Source organism: Pipistrellus kuhlii, unplaced genomic scaffold (assembly GCF_014108245.1).
Source record: "Pipistrellus kuhlii isolate mPipKuh1 unplaced genomic scaffold, mPipKuh1.p scaffold_m20_p_1, whole genome shotgun sequence".
Lineage (NCBI taxonomy): Eukaryota > Metazoa > Chordata > Mammalia > Chiroptera > Vespertilionidae > Pipistrellus > Pipistrellus kuhlii.
Window position 1 is genome coordinate 140,329,615 of NW_023425404.1, and position 27,176 is coordinate 140,356,790.

A 27,176-nucleotide genomic window follows, 5' to 3' on the forward strand; every position below is an offset into this window, starting at 1 on the left:
TCTTAAAACTGTGTACAGCTGCTAAACTTATAAACTCAAAGCTTCTTTCTCGGAACCTTTTAAAATTCACTGCCAGCTAAAATCCGTACTCTAAAGTTACCACAGCAGAAATGGCACAAGGGTACCCATAGGCCCTTTGTGATCTCCCAGGAGTTGTGACTGAGGGAGTCTATTTTCCTAAAATAAAAGTTAAAGCATAAATTTATAACACTGAAAAAAAACTAAATAGCTAGTATTGCTTATCATCTGTAAATGTAAGTCTTAGTGTTCTGGCTTCTTTTCTGTCTAGAAAAAGAAATTAAAACATAAATTCTTAGTATTTACCCACATGGTATAATAAAAAATGTCATTTGTGTACCTAAGTAATAAATAGTGAGAAAGGCAAGTGGGCTGAGAAGATGTTGAATGATAAACTGCGAAAATATCAGATTTAAAAGATGCTGCAAAAGCTCCACTTTCAATTATGAAGTAAGGTCTCTCCTGTGAGCACATAGTAGGTATTTCATTAATGTTCTCTCTCTCTCTCTCTCTCTCTCTCTCTCTCTCTCTCTCTCTCTCTCTCTCTCTCCCCTCTCTTTCTGTGTGTGTGTGTGTGTGTGTGTGTGTGCGCGCGCGCGCGCATGCGCGCTTGTGTGTATGTTATATTTTATAATTGTGAATCATTAGAGGAAGATACTGGTGACCCCAGATACAGAATTCTGAGTTCTCTGCAGAGAAACAAACCGTTTACAGATGGAAAGACAGCAAAACGCCTAAATTATATTCCAGAACATTACTGCGAAAGGAAACTAAGAGCCATCTTAGTATGGGCCCCATAGGAGTGCATTCAGGTCAAAGATATACTCTGACCACAACCGATAAAGATTTTAGGCAATTCCTTTCCATTCTACGCTTAGCGCTTTAATGCATTATTTGTATTTGGGAGGTCAGGAAGAGCTAATGGAATGTGTGACATTGAAACATCAATGAGAAACCGAAAGTTAGTTGTTATCTTATAATAGAATCAAGATTTGTGATGGCCAGACTATATATAGTTCACCTCTAAGCTCTTAACCTTCAAACACTGAAAAACATACAATAAAGGATTTTGTATGCCCATCCAATCCCCCAAAACCAGTTCCTAACCAGTCTAGGAATGCTGGGCGCCCCTCTCCCTCCTCCACCGTGATGATTCTCCACCCTACCTGATTTTCCTCCTGGTACTTGAATAACTGTGCTCCCCTTGTAGTATCTGTACAAATATCTGTCTCCCGCCTAAGATTGTAAACTCCTCTCAGTCCTGACTATCTGTCATAACCATTTGGTCTGTCCCTGAAGAGGAGAGCACTGATCCATCTCCACTCAGAGGCTGCTTTGCACCGGGGAGGCAAATAATATACATGAAAGATGGAAGAGGACTGTTTACAGTAAAGTTCACTTTGGATAATTTAAGGATAAACGTTAAAGTCTCCATTATGTATAGTTCATAAATGAGACATCATTACTGATAACTCAGAGGACAAATAGAATTTTGTTAAGCAAATTAACTTGCAGATGATTACTATTAACCTAATGGCAAATGCCTTCAGCACGACGTTGAAACAACCACCATGTTAATTATAAGTAATTCATATCAGATATTATAAAAGCATCAGATCCTCAAAAACATAGAGCTCTGCCTCTTATTCCCTCAGAAGGTTCTCTGTACTTGAAAGTAATTACACTCATTTCTCTCTTGGGTTTCCAGAAACATTCTTACCTGTCCTAAATAAGGAGAGAGAAAAACTGAGCTTGGTAATCTTCGAGGCTATAAACAAAAAGTTAAAATCATTGAGCACTGGGCCACTGAGAATAAAGGGAGAAAAAGAGACAGCAAATAGAGCCGGATGGTGCAGGACATGCAAACATGGGCAGAGAGTAACTGAAGGAGGGCCCGAGGGCAAAGAAGGAAGCAGACAAGGCAGGAAGGCCAGGGCACCTTCAGCGCCCCACCCCTCCTTTCCACGGAGATTGAAGGGCTGAGAAACAAGGCTGGCCAGGAGAGACGGACACTCACAAGTGAGTAGTCAGAGAAACAGCTCCAGACCCATAACCTAATCCTATGTTCTGCAGTGGCTGCACACACATGCAGTCAGTTTTTAAAATCATGTTCAGGAAAGATAAATACCAACTTCAGGATACTCGTTACCTCTGCCGGGGATAAAGGCGGGAAAAGTAGGGAGGGGAATGCAACAGGACTATCTTCAACACTATGTTTATTTTTAAAAGAAAGACCAGATCAAATAAGGCAAATTGGTAAAATCTGGTGACCTTAAATTATTATATGAGCCCTGGCCAGTGTTTCCCAGTGGTGAAAGCATTGACCCACGCACTGCAGGGCTGTGGGCTTGATTTGCTGTTAAGGACACTTACCTGGGCTGCAGGTCTGATCTTAAGCCCCAGTCAGGGGGTGTGCTGGAGGCAACCAATTGATAATTAAGGAGTGTGCTGGAGGCTATCTATCTATCTATCTATCTATCTATCTATCTCTTTCTCCCCCTCTCCCTTACAGTCTCTCTAAAAATCAATGGAAAAAATATGCTCTGGTGAGGATTAATAAAAAAAAAAATATTACCTAAGTGTTTTATTATTCTTTCTACTTTTTTATGTTTAAAATACATGGTGGGCAAAAGTAGTGTTACACTTGTTCTTATGGAAAATAATACAATAATTAATAAATAATAACACAAGAAGTAACTCTCTGTTTTGCATACCCACAACGGTAAACCTACTTTTGCCTCTCCCCACCCCTATAAACTACAATTAAATATATTTGAAATAAAAAGAACTTAGGAGGATCAAGAACAAAAAATACATACATTTCAATGATGAAAGCATAGGTTAGAGGCATAAGGCTCTAAACATCAAAAACTGTATAAATAAACAACAAAATTACAGGGGGGGGGGAGGAAACAAGTTTCTACCAGAAAGAGCTGAAAATATCCCATCAAAATCATAGAAACTGCATTCATTATAGAGAAAACATAATCTCTCTTCTCACTTTTATGAATGAAGAACTAGGTTCCAGATTGGCAGGGGTATTGTTCCCGTTTATAATTTTATAATTAACTAGAGGCCCAGTGCACAGATTGTGCCCTTTCACAGTCTAGGACCTTAGCCCAGCTTGTGCCCTTTCACAGGATAGGACCCCTAGGGGATGTCTGTCTGCTGGGGATTGGGCCGAAGCCGGCAGTCAGACATCTCTCTCATAGTCTGGGGTTCTCACAGTCTGGGACCCCTCCCCTCCTTACTGCTCATGTGCAGCAGAGGTGGGAGAGACTCCCACCACCACTGCTGAACTAGCCAACCATGAGCCTGGCTTCTGGCTGAGCGGCACTCCGCCTGTGAGAGTGCACTGACCACCAGGTAAGAAGCTCCTGTGTTGAGCTACCAGAATAGTTGAGCTCCTGGTGGTTAGTACATGTCATAGTGACTGGTCAGTCAATTTGCATATTAAGGTTTTATTATATAGAATGCCACCACCAGACCCACCACAGCCTTTGTCCCTGTTAATGTGAGTACTAGTGTGGTACAGACTTAAATAGAATTGGAAGGGAATAAAACTATAATTTAAACAAAATAAAATAAATTAAGGGGTGTCAAGTAGATTGTTCTCAAACAAAAACCTTTCTCTGTTTTGGAATCACACGTTAAAGGTTGTTTTTCTTGTGAACTTTAGGAAAAGTGGATCTGGGACAGGATAAAATAAAAATACCTAAAATTTTCGGAGAAATAAATGAACAGTAACTTAGGAGGTTGGAGGTAATGAGCATGTCAGCTAGGGGAAGAGGGGACTCCCCTCTGGTTACAGTCAGGAGAAGATGTTAACCCCTGTAAGAAAAAAATTCAGGAAAACTATTCTGGTAGCTTGAATGTTATCACTAAATCTTACACAATACCCTAGACAACATAAACCTTGAGCTGATGGTGTTTTGGAAAGAAAAGGACCAGCAGTTACATCATGTAGAAAAGGTACAACATATACGGAAGGGAGAGGGCTGATATGGCAAAAACGTGGAGTTCTTTACATGAATGATGTGGAGTTCCCTACTGGGTGAGAATGAGGATGATGAAATCTATCTGTATATAAATCTTAAAATGAAGAGTGCCTTCAGCTAGTATGGCATAAAGAGGCATGAAAAGAGCTCATATTCCTGACCAAAGTCCCCAGGATAACAGTGATACGTTACTTAAAAAAAAAAAAAAAAGAAGAAGAAGAAGAAGAAACCAGCACGAAGGAGTACGAGGTCTACATTGAGGACCAAGAGGCCTCCTAAGGGTGTGCACACTCTGAAAGGCACTTCTCACCCAGGAGGACACGCAAGTGAGAGCTCTCAAGGCAACTGCTTCAGGCAGTGGGAATGGAGCAAAGACTTTAATGCTGTGAGACAACGAAGAAGGGAAGGGGAGGAGAGAGAAGGGGGTGTGAAGAGAGGGAGGAGAGGGAAGAGGAAGGGAGGTAGTAGGGAGGGGGAGGGGAAGGAAGGTGAAAGGATGGAGGAAATGAAATAAGTAAGATGTCCCTCTTCTCCTCTGCATGTCCAGGGAAGGGCTTGCTGAGGAGGGGAAGGTGGAAGCAATGTACCTGCTGGGACATGTATGTCATCACTGACCCTGTTTAGAACCTGAGCACAAGGTGATCACTGTTACTAAATTTTTGTTTTGTTTTTTAATTGAATTTTTTAAGAGAGTGAGAGAGGGTGGGAAAGAGAGAAACATTAATGTGAAAGAGACTGGCCCTGACTGGGAATCAAACACACAACCTACCAGTGCATGGTATGACTCTAACCAACAGAGCCAGGCATTATCGGTTTTAGTGTCTATAGACAAGGAGCTGCCTTACTGCCTACAGCTGGGCAGGCTGCCTGCAGTGTCCTCCTCGGTCTGGCCTGGTGCCTAAGTGGTGTGTGTGCACCACAGGATTAGAGTAACCAAGGGAGGCAATCACAGAACTCCTGCTGAATCTGAGAGGCTGAAAGTGGAGCCTCCAGCTAAGATCCTGCGAGATCTGAGGAATGAACCTGAGCCCCCCACAGAACTCAGTGCAACGAGGCACACCTTATAATACCAGTGTCATTCACTGGATAAAGGGTAGGCAAAACATTTTTATATTAGTGTGTGGTAATAAGATCTTAAAAAACCTAGTATCTGTCTTCACCTTGCTTTGTATTAAATATTTTTCATGGTAATTAAGCCTCTCCTAATTATATATCCACTAGAGGCCCGGTGCACAAATTCGTACACTGGTGGGGTCCAGCTGGCCCACCCAATGAGGGCCATATGGAGCGGGCTGGCTGGGGCGAGGAGTCTAGGGTGTTCCTGTAGTTCTGCCTTTCAGTCAATTTGCATATTACCCTTTTATTATATAGGATAGCAAGAAGTGTTATGCAAAGGGAAAAGCCCCTGCTTGGGCAGCACAGTGCATGTTCCCCCTGGACCAGCAACTGCGGGGAGACTGACAGGCTCATGAAAGTCACACACAGAACCCATTATGGCCCAGGGAGCCATCTAGGAACCCCCCTGTTAGCTGCAATGAGATGGCTCTATCTTGCTGAGCCTTTGCACACATGCAGGGTCTTTTGCTGGATGTTGCTGAGGCCTAAAACAGAGAGGGAAGGTGGGAGAGAGGAAGAAGGGAGGTGAAAAGGTAATGGAGAACAAGAAACAAACATGGCCAAAACCGGTTTGGCTCAGTGTACAGAGCATTGGCCTGTGGACTGAAAGGTCCCGGGTTTGATTCCGGTCAAGGGCATGTACCTTGGTTGTGGGCACATCCCAGTGGGGGGTGTACAAGAGGCAGCTGAGCAATGATTCTCTCTCATCGATGTTTCTAACTCTCTATCCCTCTCATTTCCTTTCTGTAAAAAATCAATAAAAATATACTTTAAAAAGGAGAAACAAACATGTACACTTTAATAATCTAAACAATTAAAAATATATAAGCCCAGTAGACATGGCTCAGTGGTTGAGCCATGGAGGTCACAGTTCAATGTCAGGGCACATGCCCAGGTTGCTGGCTTGATCCCGAGTACAGGGCGTGCAAGATCAATGATTCTCTCTCATCATTGATGTTTCTATCTCTCTATATCTAGGAAAAAAAGAAAGAAGAAAGAAAGAGAGAGAGAGAGAGAGAGAGAGAGAGAGAGAGAGAGAGAGAGAGAGAGAGAGAGAGAGAGAAGGAAGGAAGGGAAGAAAGGAAGGGAAGGGATGAAAGGAAGGGAGGGAGGGGAGGGGAGGGGAGGGGAGGGGAGGGGAGGGGAGGGAAGGGAAGGGAAGGGAAGGGAAGGGAAGGGAAGGGAAGGGAAGGGAAGGGAAGGGAAGGGAAGGGAAGGGAAGGGAAGGGAAGGGAAGGAAAGAGGGATGGAGGGAGGGATGGAGGGAGGGAGGGAGGGAGGGAAGGAAAAAGAAAGAACTAAACTCTTTAGAACAGTGAAAGAACAATTGGGGGCAAAAGACATGTGAGGGAGACCATGGGTTTGCTTGTGGCTTACAAGTGGTGTTTGAAATTGACCACATATACCAGGTAATGTTAAATCACCTCTGAGGGAGACTAAAGCGCCCTCCCATGGCATGAAGGATCCTCAGGAGCCCCCAGCAGAAGGGTTGTGCATGCCCGTAGTGTTTCTGGCCATCTTGCAAACAGCTGTGGTACTGACTCGCTGCCCTGAGCTCTGCCCACTCAGATGCTAACTAAAGAGGAGAGTTTCAGCCTCACTTTTCAGCAGCATTTCTTGTTTTTGTGATTAAATCCTGAGCAATCTCAGGGTTTCTTAGAAACAGAACTTCAGAACTGAAAACTCAATAGGAGGTGGATGTGGCTGCAGAGACCTTGACTGGGAGAGCTGACTCAGCCCCTAATTAGCTTAGTTTTGTGACTTTAGCAAGTCATTGAGCCATGTCCCTTTTTTTCAAAAACCACTAAGTACACAAACCAGACACAGTGCTAAAAATAGCGACAGCAGAAAGACTCTGAGGAAATAAATGTAGTGCCCTCTGGGCTGGGCCACTCTGCTTCCTTCGCACTTGGACAAGTTGACAATCACCAATTGGGAGACACGTGTGACGGCCCCGTTTTCATTGTAGGTTTTCTATTTAAAATTTAATACCCGAGAGGCCCCAAGCCAGGATTTATTTCCCCCTTAAAAACATACATTACTCTGACGCTGTAGTACCAGAGGAGTTCCCTGATCCTCCAAAAGACACAATCAAAAGCTTTGTTAAGTTCCTCCAAGGGATTTCACGTGTCCTGTTTTCTCCTCCCAAGAGAGAGTGGGCAATGGTAATGTCTGCCACGGCATCACCTGGATTAGCTCCGTGCTGGCCAGGAAGTGCTCAGCACTTATATATCACTTTCAGGACAGTGTGTGAAGAAACCAATTCAGGATTTAAAAAAGTATGTGCAGGAAATCTCTAAAGCACAGTTTGCTCTCAATTTCTCTGGAAACCTCCCAGAAATGACTTAAAAGCCTGAGAAAACACTTACCAGATAGTGTAAAGTGTTCAGTTCTCACAGGAAGTTCACATATGAAGTCCAAGAACTGAAACCTGGGTTAGCTTGGACCCCAATTGCAATAAAAATCTCTAAATATCTGTGTGTGCATACGCATGGACATGCACCCCTAAAATAGGCAAGTCAGGAAAAGAATGAGAGACAAAGAAATATGTAAAGCATGGTTTAAAAGTGAGGCTCAAAAATTGATAGGATCAAAGTTTCTTTTAAACACCTATAATAATAAAAGGGTAATATGCAAATTAGACTGGACAGGCAAACGACCTTCCATCCAGACGTCATTCTGGATATCCTTCCAGATGAAGCCATGGTGCGGGGGCCGAGACAGAGGCAGTTAGGGGCGATCAGGCAGGCAGGCAGAGCAGTTAGGGGTGATCAGGCATGAAGGCGAGCAGTTAGAGGCAATGAGACAGGCAGGCAAGGGGTTAGGGGCGATCAGGTGGGCAGGTGAGCAGTTATGGGCAGTGAGGCAGGCAGGCGAGCAGTTAGGGGTGATGAAGCAGGCATACAGAGTGGTTAGGGGCAATCAGACAGACAGGCAGGCAGGCAGGCAAGCAGTTAGGAACCAGTAGTCCCACATTGTGAGAGGGATGTCTGATTGGCAGTTGGACATCCCCAGAGGGATCCTGGATTGCAAAAGGAATTTCATGAACTGGGTATCTATTAGAATATAAAAATGAAAGGGCATCTGAAATTATCAAATGCAACCTCTGCATAACAGAAGCTAAGACTGAGGCCTAGAATGCTAAATGGTCTCACAGCGATTCCTCAGCTGTGTGAGATCTGTGCTTCCCACAGCCAATGCAGATGCACATCTGAACAGGCATCCTCAGATATTTCCTTTCTTGGTGAACTAGTCTATAAATGCCAAATGCATTTCTGAGTTATCCCTTAAAATATTCCTCTCCACTTTTTTAAAATAAGTTTTGCATCTTTTTAAAGAAAAACATATTTTTATTGATTTCAGAGAGGAAGGGAGAGGGAGAGATAGAAACATCAATAATGGGAGAGAATCATAGATTGGCTGCCTCCTGCATGCCCCACACTGGGGATATATCCTGCAACCTAGGCATATGCCCTAACCAGGAATTGAACTGTGACTTCCTGGTTCAGGGTTGATGCTCAATCACTGAATCATTCCAGCTGGGCTCCTCTCCACTTCTTAGATTCAGGGTTTGCATGAAATTTTAGAGGTTACTCAGTTTATTTCCCTATACTCAGCAGAACTAAGTTTTAGAAATATAATAGATAATTACTTTCCTTGTTTGTTTTAAGGCCTATAAAGAAGATGAGTTTTCAATTAGTTTTATATGGCAATATTTATTGTTTCAAAATGATGTTGGAATACCTATAATGGGTAACTCACTAGGTCATGTCAAATGGGAAAAACTAGTACATTGATTAATATGGCATGGATCTTGCTCTGAAGATGCCCAATGACTAGTATAAAAGATGAGGCATGTACTAAAATAATTATAATATGAGACAGCCAAGGGCCAGGAATTACTACAAGAGTAGAAAAGATGATGTCACTAATTCTAGCTAGGGGATGAGTACAGTGACTTACAGGAAACTAACTCTAAGACTGGATTAAGGTAAATGGAGAAGTATGGGCGTTCCAATCTATAGAACATGCAATCAAAAACAAGGCAGTAGCAAACATAGAATATAGAAGGAAAAAATGCAAGTATTCCAGGTTTGCTAAAGATAGCATACAAGTTGGAACCTTTGTGGGATAGAAAACTAGAAAGGTGGATTTAATCCAGAGTGTGTAAGATCTCTGGACCTAAAAGAAAAGGTGCTTTCCCCCTTTCATCCTGTAGTCCCTATGAAATCACTCAGTTATCTATTTTACAAAGTGTTGAAGCAACACTTAAGTAATGGGCACCCAGGAAAGGCATTAGCGATGCAAATTTCAGAACAACATGGTTTTTACCTCGTGGCGTTCCGTCTCCAATGTGAGTGACAGATAAGTAGTCAATGATTACTGCATAATAATGTGGGGAATGTCATGAGAGTTTGCACAGGGTCACATGGGAGAATATAAGAAAGACGAACTTAAAGTCAGATTTGTAGGAGAATAGCGATAGGCTTTCCAAAGGAAGAAGCTGTGCAGGTAAGTAGTAGTTATCTAAATAGAAGAGAGATGTTGGCTATTCAGGTAAAAACAAAAAACATATTAAACACACCTGACGATGTGAGAAAGTAAAACGTGTTCAGAATAAAAGCTAAATTTTAACCCAAAGTCATAGGAAATGATGAAATTATGATGATATTCAAAATTATGCTTCAAAAAAATAAATCTGGCAGCAGCACACAGAAAAGTAATTAGAAATAGGAAGCAACTACATAATGCTTTCCTCCAGAGCCTAGAAACATGGTAGAGAGGACTCAACAGGCCCAGCTCAAGTGAGAAGATCATGGCAACAGGATTTACTCAATTGCGCAAACCAAAGACTTCCAAACAAAGGAAATGTCCTGCACCTCACATTTTATTTTATTTTTATATTTTTTACTGATTTCAGAGAGGAAAGGAGAGGGAGAGAGAGATAGAAATATCAATTAGCAGAGAGAATCATTGATTGGCTGCCTCCTGCACTCCCCACACGGGAGGAAGCCCACAACCCAGGCATGTGCCCTGACCAGAAAATGAAGCATAACCTCCTGGTTCATAGGTTAATGCTAAACCACTGAGCTATACCAGCTGGGCCCTCACATCACATTTTAGAATGGATCAACCCAAAATGGAAAGTAGGAAGGAAAAGCAAATATGGTAGGAAATCTAGTGGTGGGAACACCGTTAAGCAGTAGACAGAGAGCAGACCCTATAGAGAAGGTAAACCTGGACTAAAAAGGCACTTCACAAAAACAGGCTCAGGCATCATGGACAGTGGAAGGACATTTAGAAAGCCTTGTGGTGACCAAGACCAAGGCTGCCCCCCTCAGTAATGAAGATTCAGTAGAGAATGGAGAAGCCACATTACCCGATATGATGCATTACTGGATTGTGAATGCATATAATTCTTGGGAACTCTCAAGAAATTTAACAGGGAGGAAAAGAGAGGCTGTTAATTTGAGAAGCAAAATGGGAACAAATTATTTTTTTTCTAAAAAAGACTTGAAAAAGCTTGTAGGTAACAAAAAAAAATTTAAAAGAGAGGGGGGAATTTAATAATCTTTATTGGCAGGAGGTTCACATTTCTAATCTAACTTGACAGCTCCATTCATTTCCTATGGCGCTGTTTTAAAGATCAAGAGCTTCAATTTGTCGTCCTCTGACGGTGAAGACCTTCCTATGCTGGGCCTGTTATTCAACCACTGCTCAGTCTTCACTTCTGGGTGAAAATATGAATTCATTAGTTCTTTCTCGTGAGTTTCATTTTCCAAAATTTTAATCAGCTCCATGGCTTTTCCTTTGTGCCCTTTCCTACATCTTACAGAGTCATCTTTGGAAAAAAGTTCACAAGAGAACCTAACAATTTAATAAGGACGAAGCCTAATTTTAGTCTTTTAAAAGGTGGGTATATGATGATCTCTCTAAGCCAGTGGTCGGCAAACTCATTAGTCAACAGAGCCAAATATCAACAATACAACAATTGAAATTTATTTTGAGAGCCAAATTTTTCAAACTTAAACTTCTTCTAATGCCACTTCTTCAAAATACTCGCCCCAGCCATGGTATTTTGTGGAAGAGCCACACTCAAGGGGCCAAAGAGCCGCACTCAAGGGGCCAAAGATCTCTCGAGCCAGTTTGCTGAGCATGGCTCTAAACCAGTGCTTTGCAAACTCACTTTGTGTGGCTGTTTTATTTTCAAAGCATAGGGATCATTTCTTGTCACTATATCGTCTGCAAGATAAAGGGGCTGCTCTGCACAGAGAGGGTGAGCAAAACAGAGCATCAGCCATGGAGCATCCCTCCTCCCCACTCCATAGAAGCCACTGGTATCACCCCATGGAGCTCCCCCAACTCCCCCCACTCCTAACCACCCCCAGTCAGGATCTGAAAACCCCTGTTCTATAACACCTGCCGATTTGTGGGGTCAAGTGTTATAGTCATTGTTTAAGCTATAGTATAATAGTGCTGAATACTGGCTGTGTTTTGTTTATTAGTTTCTTTCTCACAAATTACCTGTGTAAGTTATCTTTCCTTTATCAGATCAAAAACATTGCCTTTATCATAACATAATTTGTAGATCTTCCGTGATACCTTTTCCTACTTAAAATGTTACCAAGAATTCTGGCCACATAGTCAGAGACATTAGCTACCTCTTTTCTGAACAGCTTCATGGCAGCTAGGAACCCCATGTGCAAACACTGTTTTGAAGCCGGGACACGGATGAGCACAGAAACGGTAGCATTTGACCCAAACACTTTGTGTTGCAAAGAAAACATTTCTTCTTTTTCCCTCCCAAGTAAAGTCAAAATTAATTAAAAATTCTTTCTCTACTAAATGTCCTGGAAGCACTGAACTACAAAATGTATAATCTATAAAGAGTGATAGAAAAGAATCATGTGTATTTGTTCACCTTGCTTACTCACCTAATAAATTTAACAGCCAGGCCCAGGTCAGCTATACAGCAAGTTCCATTTTTCTTCACCAGAATGTTCTTACTTTTCAAATCTCGATGGGCAATTGCTGGTTTGCCTTGGGTACTAAAGATTTCGGTGTGTAAATGACATAAGCCACTGACGGAGGAATAGGCTAATTTCAGCATCGATTTAACATCGAGGGTGGTGGACTTCAAGTAATCATAGAGGGAACCGTTTTCATGATAGTCCGTGATTAGGTACAACTGGGTCCAGGACCCTGTCCCTTTGATATCTGCAGCAATGAACCCTAAAAGAAAAAAATAAAAATAAAAAGGCAACCAGATTCAGAGCTAAGTGTTTTCTGGATATTATCAGGAATAATTCATATTCTCCACTATCATGCTTTGTCATAGGTGTCTTTTGTTTGGCATTTCATTCAGTTTTCTGACTATGCCCCTGACAGTATGAAGTTACTAATATCAATCAAAACAGTAGGGGTAGAGAAAGATTAAGAGTCTGTATCTGAAAACATGACCTCTTTTTAATCAGCTGCTGCTATTTAAATGATTTTAAGTTAACAGGATATAGCTCGTGGTATTACAGTCATACTCAAGAAACTGTTTCCAAAACAGGGACTCCAGGCAAAGCACACACTTCAGATGAACTTACACCCTTTGCAGTTGAATGATTCAACTAGATCATTTCTAACTTGAGAAAATAAAAAGGAAATCAATTATCCGTATCAACTCTGGATATAAAAAACCCTGCGGATAAAATTCTTACAACTTTTCACAACATTTAAACAAAACATGTGCTCCTTTAAAACCCTCAGAAACCTGAAGAAATGTTGCTGTTGTATTGCATTTCCTGGAGAGGACTCCATGTCCACCCCACCATTCATTCACAGAAGCGCCTTAGGCCTCCTGTGAGGCCTCCTATTGGAAGCTTACCATGTTCCTGGGCTCACGCCAAGAAGAAAATGTCTATATATTTCAGAATGGGTCAAGACAGATGAGTTACTATGCAGATGTTAACAGAAAACTAGAGAAAAGAGAGAAAAACCTGAACTGTACAAGACTCACCCAAAATGTTTTCATGCCTCATCAGCACCGTCTGATAAATCTCTGTCTCACGGAACCAGCTGGCCTCCTCAGTGGTGAAGAACACTTTCACAGCTACCTTTTCGCCACGCCACTTTCCCATCCAAACTTCTCCATAGCGGCCTTTGCCAATCTGTTTCACCATCTGAATCTGCTTAGCTATAGTCCTTTGGACCTGTTAAGTCCCAAAACACACTGTTAGTATATTCATAGCACTACAGATTTGTTTAATCTTTTTCTTTCCCTCCAGAGAAGAAACAATTACTGCATCTAAAATAGATTTAGCCAGTTTATTTAAGCTTTTATTTGATTTACCCAATGTTTCTGGTCTTTCTCTACCTAAACTTCCATTGTATACTTCATTCTCGGATATCCATTTTAAGGCTTGATTATATAAATAAAAAGCCTATAAGATACAATCACTATAATTGTGATTACATAAAGAAAAAATAATAATTATTCTATGTAAAAATGTGTACAACTCCTTTTATTATAAAGGAGTTACCAGTCTTTCAGAAATGTAAACATTGAAAAACATTCAGCTGTACATAATGCTCTGTACTCTCTTAACATGTCCCTGAATTAGCAACACATACACACACACACACACACACACACACACACACACACACACCCTACACACAAATACACAGTTAAGAACACTTTGCTTAACAAGTCTTGGTTAATAATACACGTTGAAAAGATTTTTTTGTTATTGTTAATTCTCACTTGAGGATATTTTGTTCCATTAAGTTTTAGAGCAAATGGAAGGGAGGAAGGAGGCAGGAGGAGAGGGAAACATCAATGGGAGAGACACATCAGTTAGTTGCCTTCCACACGAGCCCCAACTGCATCAAATCTGGAATCCAGATGCATGCCCTTGACTAGAAATCCAACCCCAGATCCTTCTCACCAATGCTCTAACCACTGAATGTCATGCTGGCCAAGGCTAGAAAAATTTTTACAAAAGGTTCTTCACTTAAGAGGCTTAATAATGTTCAATTAGAGAATTTTCTTCACTTTCTTATCCATTTCAGATTCTGATAAATATGTTATAAATAAAATGTTACCATTTATTGAATATATAATATGTATTCAATAAATGCATATATGAATATATATAGTGGGGAGACAAACTATTTAAAAATATATATGTATATATGTGTATACACACATATGTGTACATGTACATATATTCATATATATACATATATACATATACATATACATATACATATACATATATCTTATTGACTTCAGTGAAGAAGGGAGAGGGATAGAGGGACTTCAGTGATGAGAGAGAATCATTGATGGGATGCCTCCTGCAAGTGCCCTGACTGGGAATTGAACTGTGACCTCCTGGTTCATAGGTCAACGCTCAATCACTGAACCATGCTGGCCAGGCATAAACTATCTTAATTGTTATAACTACCCTAAGGTATTCCTTCCTTAAAAATTTATACATAAAAATATTTGGCAAAGAGAAACAAAAGGCATGAATTTTCCTCTTACGTTAAAATATATAAAAAATTAGTGTCAAGGTGAGATACTCACATATTTTTGCACACTTTGCATTGTCTTAAAACAAGATTCTAAATTTGTAATAGTGAGATTTTTACCTTCACTAGTTTTATAGGATTCTCTTCCCGGCCTGCCCCTATCCAATGCCTTTCTTTGTTTTATTTAACTTACATTTGGTTCACTTTTCACAAACATCAAGAACACAGATTCCAGGACTAGCCACTTTGGCTCAATGGATAGAGAGTTGGCCTGGGGACAGAAGGGTCCTGGGTTCCATTCTGGTCAAGGGCACATGCTTTGGTTGCAGGCTTGATCTCCAGTAGGGGGTATGCAGGAGCCAGCCAATCCATGATTATCTCTCATCATTGATGTTATTATCTCCTTCCCTCTCCCTTCCTCTCTGAAATCAATAAAATATTGAAGAAGAAGAAGAAAAATAAGGAGGAGGAGGAGAAGAAGGAGGAGGAGGAGGAGGAAGAAGAATAATACTACAGATTTCAGAGGCAGATCATCTGGGTCTGAGTCCTGGCTTCTCCACATACTAGCTTGTCGACCTATCTAGGCCTATCCCCTGGTGTGTAATGCAGGGATATAGTTTGAGAACTACCTCACAGGGTTGTTATAAGGATTAAATGAGATCAAATTTATAAAGGCTTCTATCTGGCCAGGATTTGAACCATGGCGATCTGACTGTTAATCATTTTGTGATAAAAGCCAAATGCTATTTTTCTATATCTAGATTGTAGAAACAAGATAGTATTTTCAAGGACATTAAAAGTTGGAGTTGAAAGCTTTTAAAACAAATTATTGAACATCCCTTTAATCAAATGAGGAGATACAAAGTGAACAACGTATAGTCTCCACCCCTAAAGAAGTGATAGTCCATCTAGACACAGACATATGAACATCAATTTAACAGTATTTTAATCTGTTATACTGACATTATAAGTAAAATGTTATGACAGAGGATTAATAGATTGGCTCAGTTTGGTTAAATTGTCACAGAGATAAAATGTGAGTTAGGCCAGGAGCCAGAAGTCTGAAGAACTCCCCATAAAGTTATCATTGTTTCATTCACTGTCATTTCATTATAACCTTGGAGAGATGCTGTAGGAACTTAACTCTTGTCTATGTCAATGAACCTGTGGTAAAATTGGTTTTGTTATGTCATTTCAGAACCCATTGAGGATATCAAGTGAGGACAGTGCATTTGAGAAACCATTACTCAAGGCTGATGATGCTAGGGCTCAGGGAGCAGGGAGAGAAGAAATAGAAGATGATGTGTGCCATGCAGACCAGGCTAATATAGAAAACCCATAAACGCTATTGGACAGTAGAAGGAACATAGTAAGGTCAAAGGCTTCAGAGAGGTAGCTCCACAGCAATGAGAAAGATGGTTTAGAAGGAGGAAAACAAATAGTTTTAAAGTCCAAGAGCATCAGTATCCGATTCATCAATACCAAAAGGGATGTAAATATCTGTACTTTTCTTTTAAAAAATGTGAAATATCTTAAATTTAAGAATTATATTTTATATATATATATATATATATATATATATATTAATTTCAAAATAAAAATCAAGCAATTTGATAATGATTTTTACGTAAGAAAAATGTGCATCCTCAGTACTACCAGTTTGGTCATAATGACTACTTCACAAAGGGTTTTCTGTCTGGTTTATTACCTCCAGGAGAGGTATTAGTCAACAAGTACAGAGTATCAGTTATGCAAGATGAGTAAGTCTTACAGATCTTCAATGCCTACAGTTAACAGTAGTGTACTGTATTCTAAAATTTATTAAGAGAGTAAATATTAGATTGAGTGTTATCATAAAATAATAATAATACACAAAGAGGACATGGGGAAATTTTTAGAGATGGTGGATATGTGGATGGCATAGATTATGGTGATGTTTCAGGCATACATTCATCTCCAAACTCTTCAAGTCGTATTCATTAAATATAAACAGTTTTTTGTATGTCCAAAAATAATGCTAGAAGATAAATGCTTGCCTTGAGATTTTTTTTTAATGTTACTTTTAGCACGAAATAAAAAAAAAAATGGCCTAAGGAATAAAGTAAACAAGATATCCAAAGCCAGACCAGATAACAAAGATTAGAAAAATCAATCTTAAGAGTTTATAAAGGCAAACATTTCTCATTAAAATTGTTATTTCCATCCCGAGTCCCCACAACCTTTTTCTGGCCTGGTCCATAAAGGAACAGAATGTTTTTCTCATTAAAGCAAGTGCCTTGGACTCGGTGTATTTTTTCTTCAAGGTTGGCAGTGTGGACCATCAGAAAATTAAACCTCTCCTGAATGGAAAAGCCAGGACTTCACCCTGAAACATAAACCCTCCGGCTGAAATGCAGCCTTCTTCCCTTGTAAAAGTGCTCCGATCCCAGTTGGTTGTAATCCTTTTGCCTTCAAAAGCCAGGCCAAAGTGCTGTAATACTATCCTGGCTGAAAACAGCGGGAAGATGGCCCCATGTTTAATGTTCTCTAATCTGCTCTTTATCAGAATGTCTGAGGGTCTGGATTGTAACCATACACGGACATTAAAAAACAATCACCTTACCCCCAATATGTCAAAATGTTATCAGGAAGCCCCGCATCGGAGATCTGATAGCTAACGGATTGCACAGAACGTCCTCTTTGTCCTGCCCTATCTGTTTCAGTAAAATGAAACCCTGTATTTACTGACATTTCCTCTCAGAAAACATTCCTTTAAATGCCATATGTCCTTCTCCTACCAGCAGAGGGAGGCCTGACCCGCTTCCTGAGCTCTGAGACTGCTCAATTAAGTCTTTCAGGGATTCCCCCGGAGGAATGTACGTTTCATCCTGCTCCAACCCAATGCTGTACCGAGGTCTGGCTTCTTGTCTTTTATACCTAAAGGTGCACAGAGGAACATCATTTTTAGACACTGAGTGGCAATGATGCAGGCAAAACATTGTAATCCTGGCAAGTTTTACTTCCGCAAATAAAAACAAATATAAGATTAAATGCTCGGTATTATTACCCTCAATAATGATTTTCAAAACACAAATTATAATTATTTCCCTAACTGATTCTTTAAAGGAAACTAAATGTTTTTACTCAGTCTTAACTATCTACAATTCTTCTCCATTCTTTCTGATTATTTCCCAACAGGCCACAGTCTGTTAACGTTTCTGTATAGTTCCATTATATTCATTCCCTACAGCCTTTCCCTATCTAAGGTGCCCCTAATTAACATAAATATACATTTCTAGTGTTCAAAAGACATTATGGCTAACTCTCTCATGTAAGGTAATATAGAGACCAATAATACAGATAAGTAAATATAAACTTTAAAAACTTTTTACCAATGTTTAGAAATAAATGTTTGAATCCCATTTGCAGGATTATATCATAAATGAGTATTTTTTTTTTTAAAGGCAAGAGGCTTGGATTTAAAGGTCCTTGATATTACATAAACTACAAAATAAGTTTTTAGGTGCCTAAAAGTTTAATTTGTAACCACAATACTTACTTTTAATATAGTAACTAAACTCTTGAATGTGATTATCTAAAATAATCCTTAAAAATATTTTAATACCAGGAATGTTTTAATACCAGGAATGTATTTTAACTCAGTAATTAATTATTAGAACAATCTAAGTTGCACATGCTCATTTCTCTGCTTAGAATCAAACTCAGTAGTAACTATTAATAGTTCCTTAATTCCCTATCTGTCCTAATTTCCCTAAGGGTGAAGTTTATCAGGGTGATTTTGATATCTGAAGGCAAATGAAATAGGTATCTATTAATAGATTCATTATTACAAATAGCCATCAATAGTAACGATATTACCAATGAAATCTAAGATCTAATTAGGTTAAAGGAAGCTGGGGTTGGAGAGCCACGGGTACGATAGTAGGTTGACAAAGATATTATAAACTCAAAATTCTACCTCTACAAGTGGGACACTTACCTGAAGTAACAGAATAAAATGATAAGGACCAACAGGAAACTACAGACAGTCACAGATATAAGTAAGGCTTTGTGGTGTACAGATCCATCAACAAAATCTGAAATTAAAAAGAAAGTAAATAGCACCATGATACAAAGAATATTTTCACCTAAAATTTAGGAAGTAACTCTTTCCTAAAAGTGCTTGCTAACTTCCATATGCAAAATGTGAGAGGTACTTTTCATCTGCTGATTTATATAAATTCTAGTGACCTGGTGCACGAAATTTGTGCACATTAAAAGGGGATTAATTAGAGGAAATAATTTAATATTGTTATTTGCCCTTTTCCTATAATAAAAGTGTCAGAGATGAAAGAAAATTAGTAAAATGTACATAAAAACCTTCCTCCTGTCGGAGTCTGGGACATGCCATGGGACCCATAGGCAAGTCCCCGCTCACCCACATGCACCTCAAATTCAAGTGAGACCCAGACCTGGCTGCCCCCCTCGCCCCTGTCCCATTGGGCTAGATCCAGTCCACCCTTGTCAAGCCCTGCCAGGCAGGGGGGTAGCCTCAGGTCCCCTGGCCTAGTGCCAGGATGGGGGGCATGACCTGAGGTCCCCAACCCATACCAGGGTGGGGGGCATGCCTTGAGGTCCTGCATCAAGCCCTGCCAGGTGGGGGACATGACCTGAGATCCCCTGTCAAGCCCCACCAGGCAGGGGGAATGCGCAGCCTCAGGTCCCCCAGCCCAGCATAGGAGGGTGGTGCAGCCTTAGGCCCCCCGTCAAGCCTCACTATCAGGGGGCCACAGCCTCAGGTCCGTGTCAAGCCCTGCTGGGCGGGGGCGTGGCCTGAGTTCCCCGGACCTAGCACTGGAGATGCAACATGAGGACCCCCATCAAGCCCTGCTGAGTGGGGTCAAGGCTTGAGGTCCCCTGTCAAACCCTGCCAGGTGGAGGATGAGGCCTGATTTCCCCAGATGCAGCACTGGGGGTGCACCATGAGGCCCTTTGTCAAGCCGTCAGGTGGAGGGTACAGCCTGAGGTCTCCTGTCAAGCCCTCTGGGGGCAGGAGAGGGCACAGCCTCATGTTCCTCCTGATTGCTCATTAAGGCTCCTTAAGGGAACTTGGCCTCAGCTCTGGATGCAGCCATCTTTGTGATGGAGTGATGGTCAATTTGCATATTCCCTATTCATTATATAGGATCATTTATACTGTCCCATAAAATGTATTCTCACTTTTTTTCTGGTAGCTCAATTGATGTTTCTTTTCAGATTTAACCCATTGGAACTTAATAGTTATTCAAAGTGTGTATGCATATATTTGGGGGGCTACCATGTATATATATTCTAAATTAAATAATTTCAACTAGCATGAATCATCATTCATCTGGCACTTGGTTCAAGAGCATGCAGGAAGAAATGTGCTTGACATCCTATACAATAAAAGGGTAATTAATATACAATCAACCAGATGGCAGAATGACTGGTTGCTATGACATGCACTGACCACCAGGGACAGACGCTCAACACAGGAGCTGTCCCCCATAACCCTGGTGGTCAGTGCACTTTCACAGGGAGTGCTGCTCAGCCACAAGCCAGGCTGATGGCTGGCAAGCAGAGGCGACAGCGCTAAGGATGTCTGGCAGCAGCTTAGGCCCATTCCCCACAGGGAGCGGACTTAAGCCATCAGTCAGAAATCCTCCAAGAACTCCTGGACTGTGAAAGGGTGCAGGCCGGGCTGAAGGAATTCCTCCCCCCCAAGTGCATGAATGTTGTGCACTGAGCCTCTAGTCTATATCTATAATAATAAAGGGGTAATATGCTAATTAGACCAGATGTCTTCCAGACTTCCTTCCTGATGAAACCAGGGCTCAGAAAGCCAGCCCAGGTCCCAGGTGCCTACTGGAAGCTGAAGGAGGGAAGCCTGGGTCCCGGGTTCCAGAGGGAAGCCTGTGCCAGCAGCTGGGGGAACAAAGCCCTACTCTTGCATGAATTTTCATGCATGGGGCCTCTAGTCCTATATAATAAGGAGGTAATATGAAAATTGACCATTACCCTAACACACAAAATGGCCAGCCTCATGTGGTCAAAGATCACCACCATAAGATGGCTAGTAGGGGATGAAAGTTAGGGTGACCAGACCTGCAGGGGAGGGAAGTTGGGGGTGACCAGGCATGAAGGGGAGGGCAGTAAGGAGTGACCAGGCCAGCAGGGGAGGGCAGTTAGGGATGACCAGGCCTGCAGAAGAGGGCGGTTATGGGTGACCAAGCTGTAGGGGAGGGCAGTTGGGGGCAATCGGGCTGGTAGGGGAGCAGTTAGGCATCAATCAGGCTGGCAGGGGAATGATTAAGGGGTGATGAGGGAGGCTAACAGGCAGAAGCAGTTAGAAGCAATCAGGCAGGTAGGCAGATGAGAGGTTGGGAACCAGCAGTCCTGGATTCTGAGAGGGATCCCAGATTGAAGAGGGTGCAGGCTGGCTGAGGGACACATACCCCCCATGCATGAATTTTGTGAACTGGGCCTCTAGTATATATATAAAAGCCTACACAACCATTACGACCGAACAACCAGAACGACTGGTTGCTATGATGCACATTGACCACTAGGGGGCAGTGTGCTCCCACAGCCAACCTCCCACAGCCCCTACCCCCATCCAGCTCACCGCTATTGGCCACTAAAACATTGGTGCTAAACCATTCGTAGATGACCTGTTTCTGGTTTGGGGTTTCCTATGTATAAGAGCAGCTCCCTTGCTGCAATCTACTGAAAGTCAGCCCTCGACACAAAGGTTTTTCTTGCTCCCATTCTCTCACTTTCCCGGAGCCACCCATCTACCATGGTGGTGGTACAGTGGCAAGAAAAAGAGGGGGTACCACATGGTGGTGGAGCACCTTTCCTTTTATGCTCGGCCCAGCGACCGTAACCTCCTCTCCCGATCATGCCAGGGCCTTTGGGCCCCAGGCTGGGATGGGGAACCGGGGGCAGGTAGGGCAGATGCAGTCCCTTTCCCAGGGGCCAAGGGCCGGCTCCCTCCTTGCAGCCAGTAGCCAACATTCTCCTGTCCCTTACCCCAGCCAGCAGGCCCCAACTGGCCTTGCTCCAATCAGCCTGGTCCCGATCAGCCAGGCCCCAATCAGTCCTGACCCCTGGCCAGGCTTAAGGACCCCACCTGTGCATGAATTCATGCACCGGGCTTCTAGTAAGATATAAGTACAGAATATAAACAAATGTAATAAATGGATCGATGCTCCTAGAACATAATTAGGTAGTTCATCTTTATTTCAGATCCAGCTGATGGGTTTATAGGCTTTCCTTGTGTGGTTTCTGAATTTGTATTTGTGTGTGTGTGTGTGTGTGTGTGTGTGTGTGTGTGTATATTATACACACACACACACATACACACATATATATATATTCATTGTACATAAAACATAGTCATCTTCTGATGGACACAAAGGAATAGAACTCAAATGTTCCCAAATACAGTATATGTGCATGCACATCACTTTAAATAAAGATGTCCTTCAAGAATACATACATGCATTTTTCATTAAAAGAATGGGTATGTTCTACTCAAAGAATTACTGTGTGATCCTTTTAAAGAGTAAACTATTAAATATTATTCATGTTGTTTTAACTTCAGTTCCTAACAAATTGGATTTATCTACAGTGTGATTTTTCAAACATCACAGAAATAAGAATGACTTAGACAACTTTATACAAATGCACATTAACTACTTCAATCCCAGAGATTTTAATTCCAAGTATTTTTTATATTTTACTATAATTTTAAGTGATTTATATGCAGGAAATCTCAGATACATATTTTGAGAAAATTGGTCTACAATCAGTTACACTTACATAGCAAGAATATTAGAACCATTCTTATTAAGGGCACCATATATCCTTGAGAGTGTGGTTACTGTTATTGAATTTTAGTGGTGTTTTGTAATTTATGACTTTGGTTACTATGGAGAAGAAATTTTCTAACTGTGCTGTATACCTTTAACTGTACAGCTACCTAAACATTTAGGCTGGGGACCTTATACCACCCAATGCAACTTATTTTTCTCAATCAAAAGTATGATATTTTCCATGAAAAAAAAATTACCACAAATTAAACAAAAATAAATTAAACTGCCATCACCTCACTGCTTAGGAAAATTACTACCAACATTTTATTTTATGTCTTTGCAGTATCATTTCAATGAACAAAAAAGTTCATGAACAAAATATTTCACAAAAAGTTATTATATACACCCATGTACATAGGAACATTGTTTATAATAGCTAAAACATGGAAGAAATCAGAGTGCCCCCTGATAGATGAATATATAAGAAAAAAATGTGGTTTATAAATACCTGGAACATTATTTAGCTTTAAAAAGGAAGGAAATTGTGACATATGCTACAGGATGAATGAATCTTATGGACATTATGCTAAGTAAAATAACCCTGTCAGAAAGATAAATAATGCATAATTCCACTATTTGAGGTGCATAGGGTAATCAAATTTATAAAGAGGAAAAGTAGAATGGTGGGCTGGGGAAAGGTGGAACTGGGAAAGTTAAGATTTAATGCACATAGAGTTTCAGTTTTACAAAATGAAAAGAATTATAGAGCTGGGTGGTGGTGATGGTTAGGCAACATTATGAAGATATTGAATATCCAGCTGTGCACTTAAAGTGATTAAGATGGTAAGTTTTATGTTATGTATTTTGCCACAATTAGTTTACCAAGATTATTTGTTCAAAAGATATATACTTTGTCCTTTTATACACATTATTAAAATTTCCTAAAGAAAGCACTGCAACAGTTTCTATTTCCCTACCAATAGGAACATGTTTTAGTTGCTTTGAAATAAAATCTTACAGAAAACATGTAAAGATAAAGAATTCTAGTATGCCCTTCACAGAGATTTCCAATCTAAAAAATGTTTACCATATCCTATCTAATAAAAGAGTAATATGCAAATTGACCATCATTCCAACACACAATATGGCTGCCCCCATGTGTCAAAGATGGCAGCTCCCATTTGATCAAAGATGGCTATCCCCAAGTGGACAAAATATGGCTTCCACAAGATGGCTGGCAGGGGAGAGCAGTTATGGGCAATCAGGCCAGCAGGGGAGGGCAGTTGGGAGGGACCAGGCCTGCAAGGAAGGGCAATTGGTAGCAATCAGCCTACAGGGGAGGGAAGTGAGGGGTGACCGGACCAGCAGAGGAGGGCTGTTGGAGGCAACCAGGCCTGCAGAGGAGGGCAGTTTGGGGGAATCAGGCCTGTAGGGGAGGGAAGTTGTGGGGGAACAGAACTGTAGGTGGAGGCAGTTGGGGGGGACCAGGCTTACATGGTAGGCAGTTAGGGGTGACCAGGCCTGCAAAGGAGGGCAGTTGGGAGTGACCCAGGCCTGCAGGGGAGAACAGTTGGAGGTGACCAGGCCTGCAGAGGAGGGCAGTTAGGGGTAACCAGGCCTGTAGGGGAGGACAATTAGGAGAAACCAGGCCTGCATGGAAGGGAAGTTGGGGAAGATTAGGCCAGCAGGGGAGGGCAGTAAGGGGCAACCAAAATGGCATGGGAGGGCAGTTAGGTGTGACCAGGCCAGCAGCAAAGGGCAGTTGGGGGAGACTAGGTCTGCAAGAGAGAACAGTTAGAGGTAACCAGGCCAAAGGGGAGGGCAGTTAGGGGCAATCGGGCTGGCAGGGGAGTAGTTAGGGTATGATCAGGCTGGCTGGCAGAAGCAGTTAGGGGTAATCAGGCGGGCAGGCAGGTGAGTGGTTGGGAGCCAGCAGTCCTGGATTGTGAGATCCAGTGGGATTGGGTCTAAATGGGCAGTTGGACATCCCTAGAGGGGTCCCAGATTGGAGAGGGTGCAGGCTGGGCTGAGGAACAACCCCCCCACACACAGACCATGCACGAAACCTCTAGTTTGCTTTATAATTCTCCTGTTCCCTTAGTGTGTGTTTTTGTGCCTATCTCTATATATACAGTTATGTGCTCCATAATGACATTTCAATCAATGACTTCATACATGACAGGTTATATCATCTTATCATATTATAATGAAACTTAAATTCCTATCATCTAGTGTCACTGTCCTAACAGTGTGGTGTAACAAATCTCAATAGCCTGTGTATGCAGTAGAGTACCATGCTGTACAGGTTGTAGCCTAGGAACAAGAGACTATCCCATAGACCCCGGTGTGCAGTAGGCTATACCATCTAGGTGTGTGTAAGTGCACTCTATGATGCTCCCACCATGATGAAATCACCTAATGACTCATTTCTCAGAATGTATCCTCATCATTAAGTAATGCATGGCTGGATATATTTGCATTCATGTTTATTTACTTATTTGCATGTGTTTACAATTTAAGAGCCATTTGAAGTTAAAGACATACCTACCCATAAACACTTTTGAGTGCACTTCCTAAGAACAAGGACATTGTCTCACCAAATGGTAATCTAATTACCAAAATCAGGAAATGAACATGACCATATAAGTTGAAAATCAAGCTTACTCTGAAATATTTCAGAGAGTTTAGATTACTTATAATAAATTAAAATCCACATATCTTTCTATGTATTTCTTTCCCTAATATTACATGGTAATGTTATATATGTTTATATGTTTAATATATGTTTAACAATTAGTTATGATCTATACTATCTGCCAAACATGACTGGAAATAGTCTGCATCTGAAAAGACTAAATGAGACACTATTAAAATGAGGAGTTTATGCTCAGCCAGTGTGGCTCAGTGGTTGAGCATCAACCTATGAACCATGTAGTCACAATTTGATTCCCAGTCAAGGCAAAGGCCTGGGTTTCGGCCTTGATCCCCAGCATGGGGTGTACAGGAAGCAGTAGATCATTGATGCTCTCTCAACACTGATGTTTCTCTCTCTCTCTCTCTCTCCTCCTCTTCCTTTTTCTCTGAAATCAATAAAAATATGTATTTTTAAAAATAAATAAATTAAATAAGCACTTTTATATTAACAAATTCAGAAACAATGCCAATGTTCCAGAAAAAAAGTTCAGAAACTTGACTCACTACAACACATTCCCAAAAGGCCTTTAATTAAGGCTTTAATGTTAACAGAAATCAGATGTAATGAGCACATGTATTAACTGAAAAGCATTACCTAGGAAATCTTGGAAATAATTTGTGGGCTCTGAAAATGAAGTAGGCTAAGACTTGACACAATGAATTGTCTCTGCAAAATTTTTCTCTACTCCCCACCTCCCTGAGGTTCTAGGCAGAGTTAAGAATAAACACAAGGTGAGCACAATACCTCTGCCAGTAAGAGCCCAATTCACCATGTACACATATGCAGGTGTGCAAATGCCATGGTACATATATGTGCAAATACAATATCTGGAAACTTGGCTTAAAATGCATTTCCAATTTTAAGGATAACAAAAGCAAAAAAGCCAGAAATTTGAAAAAAGAAAAAAAAAAAACAACAGAAGAATGCTGGATACTCAATTAAAACTAGAGGAACTAACTACATAAGCATAAAGTATTATCAGTATATGAATACAGAATACTTTCTCATTCAAGGGAAATACTTTTACTAAAACTTTCAGCCTCACTGCCTTCTATTTCCCACGTAAATGACCTGAAAGGACTCGTATCTATTGCTCATCTTATCAAATGGCTAATTTACGAGAGCAATGCGACCAGAAGGGACCCGAGGGACTCTTTCCTTGCCATCCAGGGCTTTTCTAAGGCTAGCATTACCTTCCCGCTTGTCTTTCCTTTGCCCCAATGACTCTACCCCTGCAGCTTCATCTCAGCCTCCCTGCCTTCTGTCTTGAACCCTCCCTGTCTTCTGTCATGAACAGGTGATCCTTATCAATAAACCTTTGTTCCTGTTGGCCGTGCCGGTCATGTTTTAATCTGCCATTACCCGTGCTCAGAGCATTAACAATGTAAACATTCAAGTCACTGCCAGAGTGCTGGAAAGCGAGCACCTCCAGATGCCTATCGGGGGAGGAGCAGGGCCTGCGGTTCCCCAGGGCAGCGGATTTCGACCTGCACGGTCCCTCCAGCTGCTCAGGCAAGTGGAACAGAGAACTAACTCTCCAGGGAAGTCTGGTTCACCCTGAGACGCAAGAAGAATCACCCGTGGTCTCCCAACAGCATGCTGCCACTGTTTGTCTCCGCTTCGATAATTAGCTGGACTGCCACAGCTTAAAATGACAGGACCGTCCTTATAAAGCCAGAAGATGGTTCAAATTGCAATAATTTTAATAAGAAATGTAATAAATATTATGATAACAAAAGGAAGTTAAGACAAAATTTTTATAACCAGACTACTTTTGTTCAATAAGAAATAAAAATATTATTTTTAAAAATATCTTTCAAAACAGTGCTAACCAGAAATTCAAAAACAGGAACTGAATATTTCAAAGAATGTTAGGTTTACTCCATGGCAAGGAACATAGCTCAGTATTGGTCTATATTACCATGGCATAATATAGGTATCCAGGAGGAAAACTCTGCCCTTTGCATTCTAGACACTATCATATATTTGATCTATCTGTGTTGTGGA

General features: G+C 41.2%; 1 protein-coding gene across 6 annotated transcripts in view; it reads right to left on the minus strand.

The window, feature by feature from the left end:
* Nucleotides 1-27,176, minus strand: part of BMPR1B (bone morphogenetic protein receptor type 1B) — a 371,913-nt gene that overhangs the window by 18,771 nt on the left and 325,966 nt on the right. For all 6 annotated transcript variants that reach the window (XM_036411200.2, XM_036411165.2, XM_036411157.2 and 3 more), the window contains 4 exons: nt 18,637-18,733; nt 17,435-17,573; nt 13,141-13,333; nt 12,068-12,365 (listed from right to left, as the gene is read on the minus strand). In XM_036411200.2, the coding sequence (XP_036267093.1) occupies nt 12,068-12,365; nt 13,141-13,333; nt 17,435-17,573; nt 18,637-18,733 (727 nt within the window). The remainder of the gene's footprint in view (nt 1-12,067; nt 12,366-13,140; nt 13,334-17,434; nt 17,574-18,636; nt 18,734-27,176) is intronic.